This window comes from Candoia aspera, chromosome 3 (assembly GCF_035149785.1).
Source record: "Candoia aspera isolate rCanAsp1 chromosome 3, rCanAsp1.hap2, whole genome shotgun sequence".
Classification (NCBI taxonomy): domain Eukaryota; kingdom Metazoa; phylum Chordata; class Lepidosauria; order Squamata; family Boidae; genus Candoia; species Candoia aspera.
In genome coordinates, this window is record NC_086155.1 from 181,847,998 (window position 1) to 181,869,861 (window position 21,864).

Consider the following 21,864-nt stretch of genomic DNA (forward strand, 5'->3'; position numbering starts at 1 on the left):
CCCCACCTTCTTCGCCAGCAACTTCCATAACACCATCCCCACCCCCCACTCCCTGATTGGTTTCAGGGAACCCCCCAAGCATCTTCTGAAAACCAACCACATCCATCAAATACCTGGACCAAATCAAATGAATAGGACCCTTGTTTGCAGTGGGAAGTAAGAATGGAATACTCCAGGACAACCAGGCAGTGATCTGACCACAACAAAGAACAGATGTTCATGTCCCCCAGCAGATTGTATTGCAATTCTGAGACAAAAACTAATTGTGATTGGTGAAACACAAATATTAAAATGTGTTTCTAAAAAGGATGGTTATAATAAAAGGAAAGACTTGGTCATAACTAAAAAGCTAAGTGGATAAGTTACTTAGGAATATACCTTGCTGCCAATTTGAATTGTGTATGTATATTTGTGTGTGTGTGTATCGCATATTTATATTGGATACTAAACATGTTTGGTAGAATAGTAGTGAAAGTGACATTAATACCAATGCTAAATTGCTTATGTTATTATTTGAATAATACCCAAATGAGAAAATAGTAGCTATGTTAATGTTAAACATTTTCTTAAAATCAGTATTGTTCCAAGGTGAGATTTTTTAAAAAAAATTATATACTTTTATCCAAATCCCTGATTTTTTTATTTCTATAATGCTAGCCAATTATATACAAATTTGTAGATGTTTTAAAATATGATTGATAGTATATTAATTCAACTTACTGTATTAATTAAAAATCACTTAAAGTTTACCATTTGTATTTCAGATACTGTGTAAAGAGGTACATTCTATTATTTCTAATATGTATTTAAATGTAACAATTTATTAATTAAAATCTCAAACTAATTAGAAGTAAAGCATAAACTTAATAAAATATATTGCTGTAATAATATACTTTATTTCTTAGGTGCTCTGACTTTCTTATAACAGTCCCAAGGAAATTAATATTGTAGCTGAGGAATCTGTATATCTACCAAATCTACTACATTTAATTGATTTTGCTAGTCAAAGTAAAAAAAAAAAAAAAAAAAAAAAAAAAGGTTGCCAGATTCATCATCTTCTAGTTGGATGGAAGCAAACACCTTTTTTAAAAAAAATGTAGAATACCCCATTCGCCCTGGAAAGATGGATAGACATTTTTAACCTCAGTTACTACTGGAGTCTCCCTGTTGGGTAGTGGCTGTTCCTTACTGTGGGTAAGATTGAAACAGTATGTTTTTCTGCCTGAGATGAAAGACAGAATAGCAACCCCTCTCTCCCTCATTCATGGACAGAGTCAGGCTAAAATGGTAGTTAAATCTTACTTTAATACTGACAACAGGACACAATCTGCACTGTAAGTCAGGCCATGTGATTAGGCTCAGGTTCTCACCCCAGTACATAGTTTTTACTTTTTGTTCCCCAGCATCTGCTGCCTGAGATTGTCTCACGCAGTCTTATGGTAGGGCTGTACCTTGGGTTGAGAAGATAAGGTTGAAGCTTATTTTGAGGTGGAATACAGAGCTTTGGCTGCAAGATTATTTTTATTATTTTTCAGAATTTCCTCCCAACTTCAAAAGGAGGAGGATGTATTTGCCTTAAATTGCTAGAAGGTTTACTGCTGACTTTTGCAGCTTCAGCTTTGGAAGGAAAGCTTATTGTTTGTCAGAAGCCATGTTGCAATTTCAAGATGTTTCAAGGAGACACAAGGAGATGTTTCAAGGAGAACATCAGGAATTACTTTGAAGTCCTGAACTTCATTGATAGAGAACCAGAGAAATTATGGAATGAACTTAAAGAAGTAATTAAGGATGAATACGAAAAGAAACTGCCAAAAATGAAGAAAGAGAAGAAAGCAAACTGGATGTCAGAACAAATTGTAGAAATTGCCAAGAAGAGAAGCCAAAGCCAAGAAAAGACAAAGATCTCAGAAAGGAAGTGACAGAGTTTCAGAGAGCTGTTAGAAGAGACAAGAAGCAGTATTACAACAACATCTGTAAAGACATTGAAGATGGAAACAGACATGGAAAAACAAGGAAAGTCTTTCAAAAGATCTCTGAACTCAGAAGGAGGTTCCAACCTTGAATTGGTATGCTAAAGGATGCCAATGGACAGATAGTAACCAATTCAAAGGAGATCCAAAGAAGATGGAAGGAGTATACTGAAATACTATACAGTAGAAATGTCAACATCCAACACACCTTAGAAGATATTCCTTACTTATAAGAACCTCTAGTCCTAGAAGATGAAGTTAGATCAGCCCTCCGGTCATTACCAAGTTGAAAGGCTACAGGAATTGATGGAATACTGACTGAAATATGGCAAGCAACAGAAGAAGAAACAATCAAGTTTCTAACCAAGCTGTGCCAGCAAATCTGGAGAATGATAGTGGCCAGCTGATTGGAAGAGGCAGTCTATATTCCAATACCAAAAAAAAACAAAGACTTAACAGAGTGTGCAAACTATTGTACAATGTTTTTTATTTTACTTGCTGGCAAAATAATGCTTAGGATCATCCAGTGCAGATGGATTTTTTCCTACATGGAAAAAAAGATGCCTGATGTAGAAAAGGCTGAGGAACATGAGATATTATTACTGATGCCTGCTGGATAACTGAGAAAGCCAAAGAATACCAAAAACAAGTTAGTATGTGCTTCACTGATTATAGAAAAGCCTTTGATTGTGTTGATCACATCAAGTTGTGGATAGTGCTTAGAAAAATGGGACTCCCAGAACATCTCATTGTCTTCATGAGAATCTTATATACAGATCAGGAAGCCACAGTACAGACAGAATATGATGAAACAGACTGGCTGCAGGTTGGTAAAGGAGAGGGACAAGGCTGAATACTCTCCCTTATTTATTCAACCTAAATGCTGAATATATATTAAGGGAAGCTGAATTGGAAGAAGATGAGCATGTTTTTAAAACTGGAGGAAGAAACATCAATAACCTGTGCTTTGCTGATGACACTACCCTGATAGCTGAAAATGCAAAGGATCTGCAAGCCCTAGTGCTAAAAGTCAAAGAGCACAGTGAAAAAACAGGACTAAAATTCAATATAAAAAAGACCAAACTAATGACAATAGGTAGAACAACTAACTTTGGAACTGACAATGAAGATGTTGAAGTGGTGGATACTTTCTGCCTTTTAGGATCAACCTTCAACAGTAAAGGAACAAGCAGTCAAGAAATACACTGCAGACTAGCACTTGGTAGAGCAGCCATTAAGGTCTTGGAAAAGATATTCAAATACCATGATGTGTCTATACCTACAAAGATCAGAATTGTGCAAGCAATGGTATTCCCTGTGACATTCTATGGCAATGAAAGTTGGACTTTAAGGAAGCAGACTAGGAAGACTATTGATGCCTTTGAACTTTCGTGTTGGAAAATACTCCTGAAAATACCATGGACAGCCAAGAAAAGCAAACTGATGGATTATTGAACAAATCAACCCAGAGTTCTCACTCAAGACACACATGACCAGGCTCAAATTATCCTACTTCAGACACATCATGTGAAGACCCAGCTCTCTGGGAAAGGCTCTACTTCTGGGAAAGGTAGAGAAGAAGGGGACGACCAGCAGCAAGGTGGATGGACTCAGATACAGTGGCGATGAGTGCACTGTTGGGAGACTTGAAAGAACAGGTTAGGGATAGATCATCATGGAGAAAATCTATGTGGTCATTAGGAGTTGAAAATGACTTGATGGCACATAATCAAATCATGTTGCAGTTGCGATTTTCTTTACATTATCTTCAACATTTTAATAACATATATTATAGATTAAGGATTGGTAATGTTTGCAAGTTACCATCCTTGGCTGAGCTGTTTAATTTCACATTTGATTTCAGATATAACATTCAAAAGATAAAAGTAGTGTTTATCTAATATTTTGTTCTCTTTTTCGGTATTACAGTTAGTTGTGAATCATCTCTGATGGAAGCTGATAATCTTTCAATCTCTGAAATGCCTATGGATTCTGCAGAAGCACCCTCTACATCTGCAGATTGTACTACCACTACTTTAGAAACTCCTATAGGAACTGAGGCTACTACTAGTAACTCTGAAAGCAGTACATCTACAACTGCTTTTAGTGCATTTTCTGGACTTCAACCTGTTACTCCTTCAGATTCGGTGTCTTCTAGCACACAGAACAATGCAACAACGACAGACGTAGCAAAACCGAGAGAGTCTTCTAATGTATCTGGTGAAGCTGTAAGACAGCAGCCTGGTAATACCAGCATAGAACCTTTGCCCACAGGGTATGTGAGATTAAAAAAGATGTGCTTGTTAGGTTGACATGGAAATGATAGTGATTTTTAACCTACTGGATTTTTTTTAGTTTATTGAAATGTATTTGTCAATGTATTGGATGTAGACTAAAGTAGTTGTATTTAATTCCTCTTGAGATCAATTATGTCTAACATATTCAATTGGTTATGTTTAATATTTCCATTGATTAGATTTATCCAGTGGAACCAAAGCTGAAGGCATTTCATCTGGATATAATGTACTATATATGCATGCAAGAACAAATTTAATTGGGCATCATTGTGATGATGGCTAACTTGTTTTTAATCCAGGAATAACAACAGTATCTTAAGAATATAACTGTGTACTAGGAAGGAAGAAAATTGTCAGTGGCTTCCTTCCTTCATCAGTGCAGCAGCATTTCCTATAACTGAAATTGGTTGCAATTTTTGTAAACTTCAGCAGGAGAAAACTTTTGTTTTCTTTTAAGTAAGTTTCACTTTTTGTATTTTTCAAAGATGGGAACAAAGAAAAGATCCACATGGTAGAACCTATTATGTTGATCATAACACAAGAACTACAACTTGGGAAAGGCCTCAACCTTTGCCACCAGGGTAATAGTTAAACTCTTCCATATATTAATATAGGCTAAAAATATTGCTACCTAAATGAAGAGAATCTGTTACTGTACTTGTTTATTTGAGAATGTGTAAATTATACAATGGAATTTAAGTTTGTTTAAAACAGCATATTTTAGCAAGCTTATTAGCAGCAAAAAATTTAAAGAATGCTAATCTTCAGCGATCTTTAAAAGTAAATCTATAAGCTTGAATTATAATTTAGGGTAGTATAAGGATGTTTATTCCATCATATTTTCTTCAGTTATTTATGCACTCTGAGTATGAGGAGGGGGCTTCCTGAACAATGGGGGTAGGGTCAGGGACGTATTAGTAATCAGTCAGACGTCTGCCCTATTTGTAGATTCTGTATTCAGGCTATCTGTATTTATTTTTGTACTGTATTTTTTGTCTTTGAATGATTTTTTATCTCAAGAGATACCCAAGATAATAGCTTTTAGTGACAGTTGTCTAGAAAAAATTCTAGATTAAATCTTCATAACTACTAATATACAATTCCTATAACAAATTATTCATTGTTATAGTGTTCCCAATGTTGTTATTTTCTTCCTAGCTGGGAAAGAAGAGTTGATGATCGTGGGCGAGTTTATTATGTGGACCATAACACACGAACAACAACATGGCAGAGACCAACAATGGAATCGGTCAGGAATTTTGAACAATGGCAGTCACAACGAAATCAATTGCAGGGAGCTATGCAGCAGTTTAACCAACGATACCTCTATTCGGTAAAGCTAAAGAAGTGTTTAGATTTTTCTCTTGTCCTTTCTTAGATAACTAATGCATATGATTATATGTAGCTACATACCGTGATACTAGGTTGCCCTGATAATGGTTGAGCTCAGATAAAATGTGAAGCCATGATTTATCCAAAACCATGACCTGGTTAACTATATTTTGATACCAATCCATGGCTTGATAAACCATGTGATCTTGGACTAAATAGCTTAAGAGCATTACCATAATTAATATGTTAATCTTTAAAGTGCTAGAAGGCTGCAAAACAGTGAGTTATGTACGTTAACCTCCAGAGAGCTACTATAAGAGCTCAATTTGGGGACTGGGTACCTTTTCTGATTAGAAAGGCTGTTGTTTCTCTGCTTCCCTTCCTAGTTATAAATGGGTTGCAAAGGAACTGGTATTGTTAAGAATTCTTGTTAGCTTACATTGAAGGGAAGACTTCTTTCCATATGAAAATGATATAAAATATTTGTCAGAGAAACTTTTAAACACAGAATCCTTTTATTGGAAAAAAAGACAAAAATACTAAGTATAGTAATGACATTTTGTAGAATTGTATTTTTATCTAAACATCTGGTCATTGACCAGATGCTTAGATTGAAGGATTTGATTTATTTTCATCTAATGCAGTTAAATAGTAATAAAAAGAATAATTCCAATTTATTTTATTTTCACTAGGCTTCAATGCTGTCTGCTGAAAATGATCCACTAGGTCCTTTACCACCTGGCTGGGGTGAGAAATATAAATACATAAAATAATATTCATGTATTATTTTTATATTGTTTACATTGTTCATTTTTATTACAGAAAGGAGAGTTGATTCAAATGACAGAGTGTATTTTGTAAATCATAATACAAAGACAACACAGTGGGAAGATCCACGGACTCAAGGGTATGTTGATATGTGTTTTTACTCATTGAACAGGATTAAAAAAAATTCAAAATTACTGCATTTTCAAGACACCTGTTGACTTTAACTTTTCAGCTTACAAAATGAAGATCCCCTTCCAGAAGGCTGGGAAATTAGATACACCAGAGAAGGTGTAAGATACTTTGTTGACCATAATACACGAACAACTACCTTCAATGATCCTCGTACTGGTAAATCCTCTGTGTAAGTAAAGTGTTAATGGAAATTCTAAAATACCCGCAGTGTGTTAAATATATAGTAGGGTTGGCATAATTGATGTTTGGCTTGTAGGAATTGGATGAGTTATTTGTTATTTTATAATTTTTCTGAACTCCACCATGCTGTCTTCTACGTATCCCCCCTTTTCCTTACCAAAGATATCTATAGAAGTTCTCCTACTGTTTCCATGGGCTCATCTGGCAGCAGGTTGGAGTTTTGTACAACCATCCCTGGTTACTGGAATGAACTGTTTTCTTTTCTGGTATTTAAAAATCCTTATGGCACATTAATTTATTTAGTACTTAATGAAGCAATTAGAATGTTAATTGGTTTAATGTATTTTAATAACTTTATTAAATTTTAAAACGAAATAAAATCTAACAAACTAATATAGAGAGAACAAAAGTACAGGAAAAAAAAAAAAGAGAACAGAAATAGAAAAAGGAATAACTCCTGACCTCCTTTACAACAGATATAAGTAAAACTTACATTAAACTCTTACTCTAAGGTTACAACATAACATCCATTTTTTCTATTGTCGACTAATATTAATAATCAAATCTGTATATCATAATTTCATTTTTTTTCTGTTTTGCATAAAAAGTCCAAAAGGGGCTTCCAATTCACCATAAAATCAGTCAATGTCTTTTCTCTAATCAAAGCTGTCAATTTTGCCATCTCTGCCAACTCCATCAACGTTACCATCCATTCTTCCATTGTAGGTGAGATTGAGTCTTTCCACCTTTGAGTATATAAAAGTCTGGCTGCAGTTATATAAAAACAAAGTTCCATATGATTCATCCAACTGTTTATCCATCAGTCCCAAAAGGAATTGGGGCTGATGTCTCAACTGTATATTAATCTTTAAAATCTTCTGGACTGGTATATGTATTTGAGTCTAAAATTTTTTAGCTTTTTTACATGTCCATCAAATATGATAATGATATTTTAATATTTTTAATGGTGCTTTATACTTCTGTTTTAAATCATTGTGAAAGTGTAATAGTGTTATAAAATGTAATGGAGATTAAAAATGCATACGATGAAATCATTCTTCACTCCTTCCCAATGTACATAATTTGTTCTCTAGATTTATTTAAGTTAACTTTTACGTATATGAGTAGTTTGACTTTAAAAACATGAGGGATGCTAAATCAATTTTCTCTTCCTTCAATTAAAAATAAAGGAGTAACATTACATGTACAGAGTGTACAGAGTGTGGAAGATGACCTTGATGGAGATACACAGAAACTGGTTGCAAAGGCAAAAAGGGCTTAAGTGTATTTTAAGTCCAAAATGAGATAATAGTCAGAAGCAGCTCAGGCAGAGAGCTCCCTAATACACTGAACTATAAGAAGGCAAGATTGGAATCAGGCCCAGTAGCTAGAACAGAGCAGGAAATTAACTCCGCTGAGAGGCTAAAACTACTTTTATAGAATTGGCTATAATAACAGAATCTTGCAAGTCTGATTGTGCTGTACCTCCTCCTCCTGCCTAGGCAATGGTTCCTACATATCTCCATTAAGTTCATCTTCTGTACTCTCTACAGTAAGAGATGAGCTCATTTGCCTGTTATGAGGAACATCCAATTACTTTTTCATTTACAATATAAATACAGGTAGTCCTTCCTTAACAACCACAATTTGGACTGGCAACTCCATCTCTAAGTTATATGGTTGTTAAGTGAGACATTGCATTACTGTGATGGGCTTACGATCTCACTTCTGCGGTCAATAAGCAAATTACCCATGGTCATTAAGTGAGACATTACATGACCACGACTTGTGATTTTACTGCTGGCTTCTCCGTTGACTTGCTTGTTGGAAGCCAGTTGTGAAGTGTGCAAATGGCATCACGTAACCATGGGATTCTACAATGGTCATAAATACCCACCGTTTGCAAAACGCCCGAATCTCAATCACGGGACCGTGGGGATGCTGCGACGGTTGTAAGTGTGAGGACTAGTTGTAAAGTTACTTTTTCAGCGTTATTGTAACTTCGGTCGCTAAACAGGGCAGTTGTTAAGCAAGGACTACTTGTACTTTAAAATAGAATACTGTATATCTTCCATGATGTGATCTCTGAAGCATTAGATGATAGGGCTACACACTTTCGATTATTATTTGGAAGATATACTTTGTACTATTAATTAAAGTAGCTTCTGTTGAAGCTTGAGAAGTCTATGGATGTTTATAATGATCCATGTGTGGAACGGTTTCAGGTAGTCCATGCCTGGACTGAAATGTGTATTGTACTCTAGGCAGTTGCAGGCTGAATTCAGCAGGAGAAGGCAAACTGAATTCAGCAGGAGAAGGAGCAGGTCATTGAGTTAATTATAACAGGTTTGGACTTAAGGACAGTAGCAGCCTAGGGAAGGGCACTGGGAAGATCAGTGGGCAGTACAGTGCACAGGTTATATGGGGGAAGAGGGGAGAGGTGCACAGACTTGCCCTACTTGCTTCATAAGAGTTTTCCAGAATTTGGCTTAGCAAAACCCAGAATAACCAAGAAGTCCTGAGTTTTGGTTCAGCCAAACTTTGACCTTCCTGGAACAGTTCGACCAAACTTCTGAGCCACAATGTGTTTGTTTGGGGTTCAGAGCAAAACACATTTTCCATTTTGTTGACACCTGCACTATACTTCCATAAGGACCAAAGCATTTTTTGGGAATTGCCCAGTCCTGTTAGAAGATGAGGTCCTAAAATTAATCTACAATGGAAATATGAATGGATTAGCTGTTACACTATTTCTTAGACCAAATGAAATTGCTGAGAAATTTTAATCACGTTGTGTTTAATATATTTATATACATTTCTTTACAGAAATAAAGGACCACAAATTGCTTATGAACGCAGCTTTAGGTGGAAACTAGCTCATTTCCGCTACTTATGTCAGGTACTATAATTCTGATGTAATCATTGTATAAGCTTTAAATTTTCCTTTATAACTTTTGTGTTTATGATTGCATTGATCATTTACTTTTTGTCTATAGTCAAATGCTCTACCAAGCCATGTGAAGATCAATGTATCCAGACAAACTTTGTTTGAAGATTCCTTCCAACAGGTAAAAGTAATGTTGATATCATAAAATATGGAAACTAACATACAACACTCTAAAAGTGAATATGTTTAAAGTCACTTAGATCTGTAGCTAGAAAAGAAAATCTTACTCTAATTAAAAACATTTGAAGGAATTTATTCAGAAGTCCTAGAAGAAAGAGAGTAGCCTATCAAATCTTCATACTTCAGTAAGCAACCATTTGTTTATAAGTATGTTTGTTTGAGGTTTTTTAGAGGCTGCCTAACTCCAAACGTTTCTGGGCAGCTTATACCTTAAAAGCAGGAACACTTAAAAAAAAATAAAGATACATTTTTTAAAAAAGAAATTCAAAGCAACAAAAGTATAATACATCATCAGTGGTGCAGTTGATGTGTTTTTTATATAATTTTGTTGTTTATTCGTTAATCTTGGAGAAAGGGTACAATATGTTTTGAAGAAAGCAAAGTTGTCCCTTTCTTCAAACAGAGATCCCAGGGAACCATAGAGCATTCACGTATATAGGGCTATCTGATAAGATTCTAAAGCAGATCATAAAGTAATTCATGTGTAAACCTTGTGAAAAACACACAGTGATAGCTAAAAGTCAACATTTATTTATTTATTCATTCATTTAATTTCTATAGCTGCCCATCTCAACAGATGACTCTGGGCGGCTTACAATCATAAAATGTAAGCTTAGTCTGACAAGATTTGTTCTTGACAAAAGCATTGCTTTGTCAAGAACAAATCTTGCCAGACTAAGTTTACTTCATGTTTTGATCCGGTAATTTCCTTGATAAATTATGGGAGTGCTATGGCCATAATACATTTTGAATTCAGCAAAGCGTTTGACAAATATCCCCTGATGTTCTGATAAATAAGATAAAATTGGGTTGAATGGATGGATCCACAACAAGCTTAAAAATCATACTCAAAGAGTTCTCATCCGCAGTTCCTCATTAAACTAGAGTGAGTTGCTGTTCAGGGTTTGGTGTTGGGCTGATATTTTCAACATTTCCATTAATTACGTGGATGAGAAAGTTGTTGTTTATTCGTTTAGTCGCTTCCGACTCTTCATGACTTCATGGACCAGCCCACGCCAGAGCTAACTGTCGATCGTCAACACCCCCAGCTCCCCCAGGGACGAGTCCGTCACCTCTAGAATATCATCCATCCACCTTGCCCTTCGTCGGCCCCTCTTCCTTTTGCCTTCCACTCTCCCTAGCATCAGCATCTTCTCCAGGGTGTCCTGTCTTCTCATTATGTGGCCAAAGTATTTCAGTTTTGCCTTTAATATCATTCCCTCAAGTGAGCAGTCTGGCTTTATTTCCTGGAGGATGGACTGGTTTGATCTTCTTGCAGTCCAAGGCACTCTCAGAATTTTCCTCCAACACCACAGTTCCAAAGCATCTATCTTCCTTCGCTCAGCCTTCCTTATGGTCCAGCTCTCACAGCCATATGTTACTACGGGGAACACCATTGCTTTAACTATGCGGACCTTTGTTGTCCGTGTGATGTCTCTGCTCTTAACTATTTTATCGAGATTTGTCATTGCTCTTCTCCCAAGGATTAAGCGTCTTCTGATTTCCTGACTGCAGTCAGCATCTGCAGTAATCTTCACACCTAGGAATACAAAGTCTTTCACTGCCTCTATGTTTTGTCCCTCTATTTGCCAGTTATCAAGCAAGCTGGTTGCCATAATCTTGGTTTTTTTGAGGTTTAGCTGCAAGCCAGCTTTTGCACTTTCTTCTTTCACCTTCATCATAAGGCTCCTCAGTTCCTCTTCGCTTTCAGCCATCAAAGTGGTATCATCTGCATATCTGAGATTGTTAATGCTTTTAATGTTAATGTTAATTGTTAATGTTTTTATATAATACAGATGCAAATTTTGGAAGGTAGCCCAATTAGCTGCATAGGACTGAATTGTAGAATGTTCCAATAGATGACATTGCTTAATTGAAGAGACCTGGAATGTGCACACTCTGCCCAAACTTACTGGATGGTCAGAAACAATGGAAGATGGGTGGTCCCTCAAACTGCCAGACCCTATGCCTTGAAGGGCTTTGAATTGCACCAGAAACCCACTGGAACCAGTGCAGCTTGCAGAACAGTGGTGCAGTATCACATGGGCATACTGCAGCATGCCCATGCTGTTTTTTACCTTTCTATAGAATTTCTAGGCATTCATGAATGGAGAAAGGAAGAAATACTTCCTCATAATGTTGAGACGGGAGAAGATTATTTCCATTTTTTCCCCTTTATATGCTTTAGGAATAGGTTATTATCTCTCCACAAAGTAGGAAGATAATGCGTACTGTCCAGTTACCTTGGCAGTGGAGATATGTTTTTTGCAGAGAGCAAAGAAACTAATACACCGCACAGTGTGCTATGTGTGGAAACATTACCGAATTCCTTCAGTAAAGATTTGTGTTTACTATTCCTTGGTAAATGCTGTGGCCTATTTGCCCTTGGTGGCAGTACTTTATGCTGAATGTAGTTTTGTGGTTACCTCTTTTCAATAAATACATGATGGATGGCTTACTCTGCTTGTTCAGAGAGAGAGAGTAGAAAATACCATATAAGAGTAGTAGATGGTGGCTACAAAATAGACTTCTGTTTATTGTTCACATTGCACTTTATCTTTCAGTTTGTAAACAAAAAATATAAATTAAACATCCTTTAAAAACAAAGAAAAGATACAAAGCATCATTTAATGTTTGGAGCATTAAAACTTAATAAAATTTTATGGCTAGAAATAGAATGTAGTTCTATTTGAGGAAGAGCAAACGTGCTTCAAGTTGGATGTAATGCTTAATATATTGTAACAACTTGTTCTATATTTTGTCTTTTAATATTCAATGTTACTTTTTGCTTGATTTAACGTTTTATTTATAGATCATGGCTTTAAAACCTTATGACTTAAGGAGACGATTGTATGTCATATTCAGAGGAGAGGAAGGGTTGGATTATGGAGGTTTAGCCAGGTAATAATGTTTATTGAAATCTCATGATCTCTTTCATGCCTATGTCACTAAGAAATACAGATGGCTATTTAATAATAATTATTATTTATTAAATTTATATGCTGACAGATTCCCAATGACACTGATCAGTTTACAAATTGTTTAAGACATCAGAAACAAGAAAACAACAAAAGGCAAAATTAAGAATAAAGATGGCAATAATGACAAACTGGATGGGAACAAAGAAAAGCAACCCACACAATCTAAAGGGGAGTTAATTCCCCCTCACCAAAGGCCTGGATGAAGAGACAGGTCTTCAAAGCCCTTGGAAACACCAGTAGGGTGGAGGCCATTTGAATCTCTGGAACCTTATTCCAGAGGGCAGGTGCTGCTACAGAGAAGGTGCACTTCTGGGGCCCCAATAGATAGCATTGTTTAATAGAAGGAACCTGGAATGCACCAACCCTGCCAGATTAGATTGGCTGGGCAGATACTATGGGAGACTGGTGGTCCCCCAAGTAACCAGGCTTTATGCCATGTAGAACTTTATAGGTAACCAGGAATTGCACCTGGAAGTAAAGCGGCAACCATTGCAGCTGACAAAGCAGAGGTGTTACATGGGCATACCAAGGCATGCCCCCCCACACCTGTGCCACTGCATTCTGGACTAGTTGAAGCTTCTAGGTGGTCTTCAAGGGCAGTCCCATGTAGGGTACATTGCAGTAATTGAGCTGTGAGGTGGCCAGGCCATGTGTGATTGCTTGAAAGCCCACCCCAATCGAGGAAAGCACAAAACTGGCACACCAGATGAAGCTGTACAAAAGCCTTCCTGGCCACAACTGCCATCTGCTCATTGAGCAGGAGCTATGAGTCCAGGAGGACCCCCAAATTGTGCACCACCCTTTAATGGGGAAGTGCCACCCTATCCAAAGTCAGGGATGGAATATCCCCAGATCCAAACATCCACAGCCACTCGGTCTTGGTAGAATTGAGTCAGAGATGGTTCTTCCCCAACCAATCCCATGCAGCCACCAAGCACTGGGAACAGAACCTCGACAGACCTTGCTAGGCCAGCCTGGAATTGAAAGATATAATTAGGTATCAGTTATATCTTGTATCAGAGATACAATTGCCAGTTAAATGCTGACTTGGACAAAAAAAGGGAGTTCTTCCTGATGCTAGGGTTTTATTGCTGAAACTACATTCTGAGGTCACAGTCAAATTTCAGTGGTCATTTTTTCTTTGGATTCTAATTGGCTTGTTAGTTACATTTTAGGGTCTTCCAGTTAAAAATTACACTATATATTGATTGACTAAGAGAACAAAATATTACTAATATTTTTCATCCAGTGCTTCTTAATTTGCTTCCTATGCCTAGATTCTACCATTGATAAAAAATTATAAATAAACATAATTTGATTTATCAGATAAAGCAAACGTTAAAACTATTGTCCAGTCATCAAGCCTAGAGCTCAGCAAGGAGATTTACCTTTCTCATGTTAAGGAGTGGATTAAGATATGTCCTTGTTAACCTATTTTTGAAGTCTTTACATTACAAAACTGAAAAGATGGAGCAATATCTGGGGTTAATGAAGTAGATTTAATGATCAAGAAGAGAATTAATCCCATATTATTAAAGTGATACTATATGGTTCGTGTGCACGTGTGTATATTCCTTTTTTATGTTTATTTTAATGTAATTTATGTAGGTTTTTATATTGTACAACTAGTCTATTTTGTTATTGTAGTTGCTATATCTCATCAATAACATTTTAAAAAAATATTGTGAGATAACATGTATTGTTTATCACTGATAACTTAGCGAAGCCAATATTATCTCTCAAAGTAATTACAGTTGGATGAACTCACATAATTGTTCACAGAATTATTAAAGCATTAAGTTAATTCAGATTTCATTTGAACCAAATCTTGGTAAACTATAATTCCCTGTTCCTTCTTCACAGCATCAGAAAATGAACAGACTAGCATATCTGACTTAGATGTGCCTGGAGTATTTATGTCAATATTTATCAACATTTGGAGATGACTTTGTTTTTTATTCATTACATTTTAAAATAGAGAATGGTTCTTCTTGCTGTCGCATGAGGTGCTGAACCCTATGTATTGTCTCTTTGAATATGCTGGGAAGAGCAACTACTGTTTACAGATAAATCCAGCATCAACAATAAATCCAGATCATCTGTCATATTTCTGTTTCATTGGAAGGTTTATTGCTATGGTAAGGATGATTTCTGTTTTATTTTCTAAAATATTTAGCATTTAAGTGTATGTGGCTATCATATTGAGAGTGCATTCTACTTACCCACCAACATTGTTCAGTAGAATAATTACAGTAAGTACAAGAAGAAGGAACTGGTGTACTTTTCCTCACTGGAGAAGGGGATTGTTATGAAACTCTTTTCATTATTTAAAAAAACAATCTGGCATGTATCATTTAGTATCAAGAGAGAACCATTTACTGACTGACTAACAGGATGGCAGATAAAATGAAGTAGAAATTGGAGATGAACGGAATACACACATACATTAGTGGCTCTAAACTATTGTAATCATCTAGGAAAAGTATATAGCAGAAAGTTTCCTGAAAATATCAGCATGATGTGCTAAGCGGGCACAAAAGTTTTGTTCAGCTATTTCTGAATAGTTTGGTTCCATTATCCTCCACACACACAAGATATTTAGAATCCTGCATGATTACAACTCTTAAATCATGTGAGAGCCTTTACAAGTTGATCTGGCCTTCCATTTCAGGAATTGTTCATTTATCATGTGGAGGATGTCAGAGTTAAGCAGGCTAAAGGAATTAGGCCTGATGGATAGGGCTGTGCAGATTCTTCAAATGAGATGGTTCATAACATGCTTGGACGTATATGAAACATCTCTTTTGAAATCGTTAAAGCAATCATGTTTTTCCAGGCTCATGTGGCTCCTTTGGCAGCTGTTTCTGGCAATCTCTGAAGTGTGTGCATGTGGAGACAATTAGAAGTAGCTGTTAAAGCACCAAATCTGGAAAGACTAAGTTGCTTTAATGATAAAAACAAAAACAAAAACAGTTGCTTTGTAGGTATTCCCACATGTTCCAAAGCACTCTTTTCAAAGGATTTGCACAGCCTTTCTGCTGAGTGTGGTTTGTCTTTCTTATATGGTTTTAATCACATGGGGTGAATGCATTGCAGTCTTATGCAGTCTTATATGAACAGTGTATCTGCTCAGAAATACTGTAAGACCTATGAGTTCAGTGATATTTATTCTAAGGTAAGAGTTTAGGATTGCAGCCTTGGTATAAAGATCTATTGGGAAAGGGAGAGGGAATGAAATTCACAGGCTGTTCTGTATATCATACATATTTTGAAGCTATGCTCAGAGCTGAAAACATTTATCTTTAAAAAGATACAATCATGTCACATGAAGTATTGAAAATGACACTGAAAGAAACAGCAGATTCCTTAAAATTATAGAATGTCAAGACACTGAGGAGGATATGCTCTGATTATTACAAACTTTGGAATAATTTGAAAAGCAGGCAGTTCTGACTATTAAGAAAACCGTGCTATAATAGGAAATTTGTGACTTGCATGGTAAATATTCATATCATGGCTATATTATTTATTAGACAACAATCTCTACAAGCAGCAGTGTTTTGTTAGGCAAGAGAAGCTTGTCCTTTCCCTAAAAACATGAATTATGATTATGTATTGGGGAAAATAAATGCTCAGTCTAATACTCCAATCCGTACTATATTCACAGATCATTCTTCATTTTCAACTGCATAGTGAATGAAGAAAGTATCAGGTTTCTGTAGGGATGTGGGAGGGACTTGTTGCTATAAGCTGCTTCCAAATTGAAGCATAAGCTAACTCACCTTATTGGGAAGCAGGCTAAAAATGCTTTAACAAAAGAAAAGTATGTAACACAGCAGGTGGACCCTGTTGTCAGTGCCTCCTTCAACAGGCCTACCAGATTGTCTTTTTTAAAACCCCTTTCTGACTTATCTGTCATTTGGATCAAAGAGAGAGTTATCTGATCCCATTCTTTGATCTACCTACCCCAGAGATAATATAAGGCTTTTACTGTAGTTTCCAGACAAAAATAATTTTTTTTTTCTATTGGTAGTACCTTAAGAAACAGTAGTGAACGTGAACAGAATGACTCTGCAGTTGTGACATGCAGTTCCTGTGCATGATTGTGTTTCAACTTGAAAAACCACCTGGCGTGTATTTCTGGCAAGTGCAAGCTTGTAGCAGCACTTGAAGGAAAAGTGGGAGAAACAGAGTAGCAGGTGGCCATATTTCAGCTGATAAGATACTATTAGACTAAACAAAGACTGTTTTTAGTGGTCCATAGTAAATGGTCAAGCCACCTTCTCCCCCACCTCCATTCATGGGATCTGAGGATGGGATCTAGGGATAATCAAGTTAGGGAAATTCAAGTAACAAAGCTGGTGCAGAGCAAGAGACACAAGTCTCTAATTTAAGGTTGCAATGTATTAGAGTTAGTGGATATTCAGGAAAAGCAAGTGAGGAAGTTATTTACTTGAGAGATCCTTCATCGCAGTCATATAGGCAACATTTTAAGACAAGCACTTGTGATCAGATGGTTGATTTGCTTTAATGTGTGTGCTTGAGTCTGATTTATTATATTTTGAATGTGTCTCTAATAACTTACTTTCTTTATTTTCTTGTTTGCTTGATCTTAGAATCTCTGGCTAACAGCATCTCCTATCTCAATTAATAGATCCAATTTCCAGCCTTTTTAATAATAATTTTTATTGAAGATTTTGATTACAATAGCAAAAGCAAATACAAACTAAACTTAGAGAAAGAAAGAATAAAAAGTACAAGGAAAGAAAAAGCAAAAAATATTTAAAGAAGTCACTTTTGATCTTCATCGCAAGAATAAACAAACTTAATAACTTCACCCCTATAAGGTTACAAACAAACATCTTGTCTTCCCATAACCCATCTCTTTTCAATATGCAAATTCAAAAATTATCAACTGTTCAGTCCTGGTGTCAGCAAAAAGTCTGTAAAGGGCTTTATAGAAACATGCCCTATTTTAACCTTGGTCAAACAAACCGACTTTATATTCCTTCCTTTTACTTCCAACAATCTTGATCTTTAATTCATTCAGATATTGTTGTCGGTTTGCTAACGCATTGAAGAAGCCTATTATATGTATTATTACCAGTACCAATATAAGTGTAAATAAGTATTTTAATATAAAATAAATGCAAGTTTTAACAATATAACATGATAGATATTTTAACACATTTTTTTCTGCCGTTAATGGAAAGATCCAGGTAAAGTATGTGACTATGGAAATTTAGGTGCTCTGCCAGTCTTAACTTTTATTTGAAGGGATCCAGTGCCATTGGATACTGAGATACATACTGAGAATTATGTCCTAATCTGCATGGTTCTATACATACTTGAGAGCTAGTTTGTGGGCTAGAAATCAGGAGACTGTGAGCTCTAGTCCCCACTTGGCATGAAGCCAGCTGGGTGACCTTGGGCCAGTCCCTCTTGCTCAGCCTTAGGAAGGAGGCAATGGCAAACCACTTCCAAAAATCCTTGACAGGAAAACTGCAGGGACTTATCCCGGCAGTCTCTGAGAATCAGACATGATTAAATGGATTTTAAAAAAATATACATTCTTAGTACAGATCACAAGTAACTTTTTTTTGATTCTCATAAGTGAGATGACATAATTCATACTAATTGGACTGCTATGTCTGATATAAAGACAGTTCTTCAGATTCTGCAGTGTTTTCAGTGTACTTCCTATTTAAAATGAACATACTATGCATATATTAGGAAAATATGTTAGACTGAGGAAATGCAGGTTTTAATCTATTCTCATCCATGGATGCTCACTGGGTGAATTTTGGCCCTTTACTCTCAGGTCAACCTACCTCAGAGGGTGGTTGTTGTAAGAGGAAATAGGAGGAGGGGAGCAATAGATAGGCTGCCTTGAGCTCCTGAAGGACAGATGTGATATAAATCTAGTAAATAAATTCAAGAAAGTTGCATACACACACACACACACACACACACATACATATATAATATTTGTTGGACAGAACTGTGATTAATTAATATAAAACTGGAACAGTTGGATTTGGATGGGCCCATATATCTACTGGGTAAAGAAACTTATTTGGATGTTTTCTAAAGTTAGAATAGGGTTTGGTAGATTCCTTAACTGCATATAAGTGTACCTTAAGGATACCTTCTTAAAAGGACTTATTTAGTTCCTTCTACCTACCATAGCTTATTTTCTTTTGGTTAGATTTTTTTCCCCTTTCTTTTAACATTGGCCCTTAACTAGATGTGTGTTTAGAGCATAGTTATGTAGAGTGTTCACTTGGGAATGTATAGTTCATGACTATTATTCTGTTCCATTTATGACACTGGTTATATGGCTATGTTCTGAACCTATATCTGAATTATCACCTGCCAAGGTAATTGTTTATTTGTCGGGGCTTCCTTCAGCATTGATGGTGTTCTTGTTTCCTGTTTTGCTTAAGCCTTCTTCTGCACACAATCCATATATGTCATTCTACTTACTACAACTAGAAATAATCCATTTTGAGTTTTCAGTACAGTGTTTTTATCAGATGTACTATTTTCTATAAACTTCTTTGTTACAGCAATTACTGCTTTTTTGTGCAAAATACTTAAAACTGTTTATATCAAATACTACACTGACTTCTTAAATCTTCAACAGGCATTGTTTCATGGCAAATTCATTGATACTGGGTTTTCCCTGCCATTCTACAAGCGCATGCTAAATAAGAAACTCACAATAAAAGATTTGGAATCTATTGACACTGAGTTTTATAATTCTCTAATTTGGATAAGGTTTGTAAATCTTTTCAGATGTTCACAGTTTTTTGTGCCAAAGTAAAGTGAACATATTTTGTTAATCTTTTTTTTTTTTTACCTTTCTCTCTTAGGGACAACAATATAGAGGAGTGTAATTTAGAAATGTACTTCTGTGTTGACATGGAGCTGCTAGGGAAGGTTACTTCACATGAGCTGAAATCAGGAGGATCAAATTTACTTGTTACTGAAGAAAACAAAGAAGAATATATTGGGTAGGGGGATAGAGAAAAGTAAAGGACAATGATGGATTTGTTCTTATACGTAGTAGTATATATGAAAAATCTACCATTCTGCATAATTTTTGGCATTACCTCAGTAAGCAGTTCCATGGACTCTTAAGAACAATAAGTGAGAGGAAAAAGGATTTTCTGTATCTTTCCCTAGAGTACTCTCTGAATCCAATAATCTTGTTAGAAGGTTGATATATGATGAAGTGCAGAGACTGTTGTGAAAAAGAGGAACTGCCCAAAATATGGAATTGCCCAAAATGCATGCGTTCAGCTCTTCTGCATAGCCGTTCTAAATAGTATATGTATGTAATATGTACAAATTGGGTAGTCCAGTTTTTCACCTGGCTCAGTATTCTGTTTTTTACAGCTAGAGCTCAGGCTGCAAATTTTCATAGTTAATCCTCAGACTATGTTTGTCCAGCAGAGCACTAAGATTAAGATGGGATACATTGGAATTCCAGTGCACCAAATTGCCATGGAGAAAAATCTGACTTGATGGCATGTAATCAGTAATGCTATGGATGCAGTCTTAAAAAATAATAATTCTGGAGTCTTTCAGGTTTATTCAAATGGTTATACATTATATGCTTTAAAATAAAGGATTCTATTTTCAGAGTTACAAAGTTTCTTCTGTTTTAGTTTAATGGCAGAATGGCGGTTTTCACGAGGAGTTCAAGAACAAACCAAAGCTTTCCTGGATGGATTCAATGAAGTTGTTCCTCTTCAATGGCTACAGTATTTTGATGAAAAAGAACTGGAGGTGAGATTTTTCAGCTATAGTGGACAAAAATCTTATAAATTAAAATATTACAGTGAAGATTAATACAAGCAAGTGGTTATATCCATGTTCAGTAAATAAGCAAGCAGATATATCTTGAAGTGCTATAAAACAGTATATTGAAAATGTTTTAATTTACATTTCAGAAAACCCAAGCTAATACTATCTTAAATTTTGTGAACTTTTCTAGGTTATGCTTTGTGGTATGCAAGAGGTTGATTTGGCGGACTGGCAAAGAAACACTGTTTATCGCCATTATACAAGGAATAGCAAACAAATAATATGGTTCTGGCAGGTATAATATTTTATTTGTTCAGAAGACCAGCAAACATAAAGTCAGTGACCATATGATTTTTTTAAAGGAAATTCTGAAATAAAGCAAAGATACCTGGAGGAATTTTTCATATGTTCTTCATATAAGACTACTATAGAAATTTGCAGAACTCCCCAAAGATTTAGTGTGTGTTATTTCTTCAATGTAATTGGTATTCCCTATTTTTCCCTACACTGAAGTAATCTTGCATTTTCAATTGACTATCTCTTGCCATAGTGAAAAGATTGCCTAAGGGGTTCTCCAAGCTTTCACCTCTGCTTTGTAGGCATGGAATTGAATGTGAGTTTCTTCTCAAAGTGAAGATACCAAACATGGAAGCATTTGAACAGAGCAATAATTTTATTTTGTACTTAAAGAACATCTGAATGTGTTTGGTAATCTGTTCCAGAAATGTTGAAAAAGTTCACTCAGACAGTGAATCCAGTCTCTCAATTAAAGCTTTTTCTAAGCTCATTTACATTTTTAAAAAATACCTTAGCTATACTTTTTCAACTGTGAAAAGAGATTTTAGAAATAAGGGTTAACATCATTGTGCCTCAAAACCATTCAGAATTTGTCAGTGTACATTTAAAGCACTTGTAAGAAATGCATGAAACAGAAAATGTATTTTGTTTCAAACTTGAAATAGAACATTGCAGTCCAGACATTTTCATGAGCCATTTTGTACTTGTTACTACTTGGTAGAATCTCAAATCCTAAACCAAAACAGTTTTAAGATATTTTGGCTTTATGAAACACTAGATTTAGAACAAGCTTTTAGGTCTGCAAGAATCTGGACAAACTCTAGGCAAAAGAGAAAGCTTTACACCTTTGCTGCCATCTACTGGTCCTCCAGGGCTTTGCAGCCCAAATTGGAAGCTTTCTCCCTAGT

The 21,864-nt window shown here is 35.8% G+C and overlaps 1 protein-coding gene across 5 annotated transcripts in view; it reads left to right on the forward strand.

The window, feature by feature from the left end:
- Nucleotides 1-21,864, forward strand: part of WWP1 (WW domain containing E3 ubiquitin protein ligase 1) — a 63,204-nt gene that overhangs the window by 36,202 nt on the left and 5,138 nt on the right. For all 5 annotated transcript variants that reach the window (XM_063299447.1, XM_063299446.1, XM_063299444.1 and 2 more), the window contains 14 exons: nt 3,900-4,245; nt 4,753-4,848; nt 5,426-5,600; nt 6,292-6,346; nt 6,422-6,506; nt 6,600-6,728; nt 9,566-9,638; nt 9,736-9,807; nt 12,679-12,767; nt 14,826-14,985; nt 19,494-19,627; nt 19,723-19,863; nt 20,521-20,641; nt 20,850-20,954. In XM_063299447.1, the coding sequence (XP_063155517.1) occupies nt 3,900-4,245; nt 4,753-4,848; nt 5,426-5,600; nt 6,292-6,346; nt 6,422-6,506; nt 6,600-6,728; nt 9,566-9,638; nt 9,736-9,807; nt 12,679-12,767; nt 14,826-14,985; nt 19,494-19,627; nt 19,723-19,863; nt 20,521-20,641; nt 20,850-20,954 (1,781 nt within the window). The remainder of the gene's footprint in view (nt 1-3,899; nt 4,246-4,752; nt 4,849-5,425; nt 5,601-6,291; nt 6,347-6,421; nt 6,507-6,599; nt 6,729-9,565; nt 9,639-9,735; nt 9,808-12,678; nt 12,768-14,825; nt 14,986-19,493; nt 19,628-19,722; nt 19,864-20,520; nt 20,642-20,849; nt 20,955-21,864) is intronic.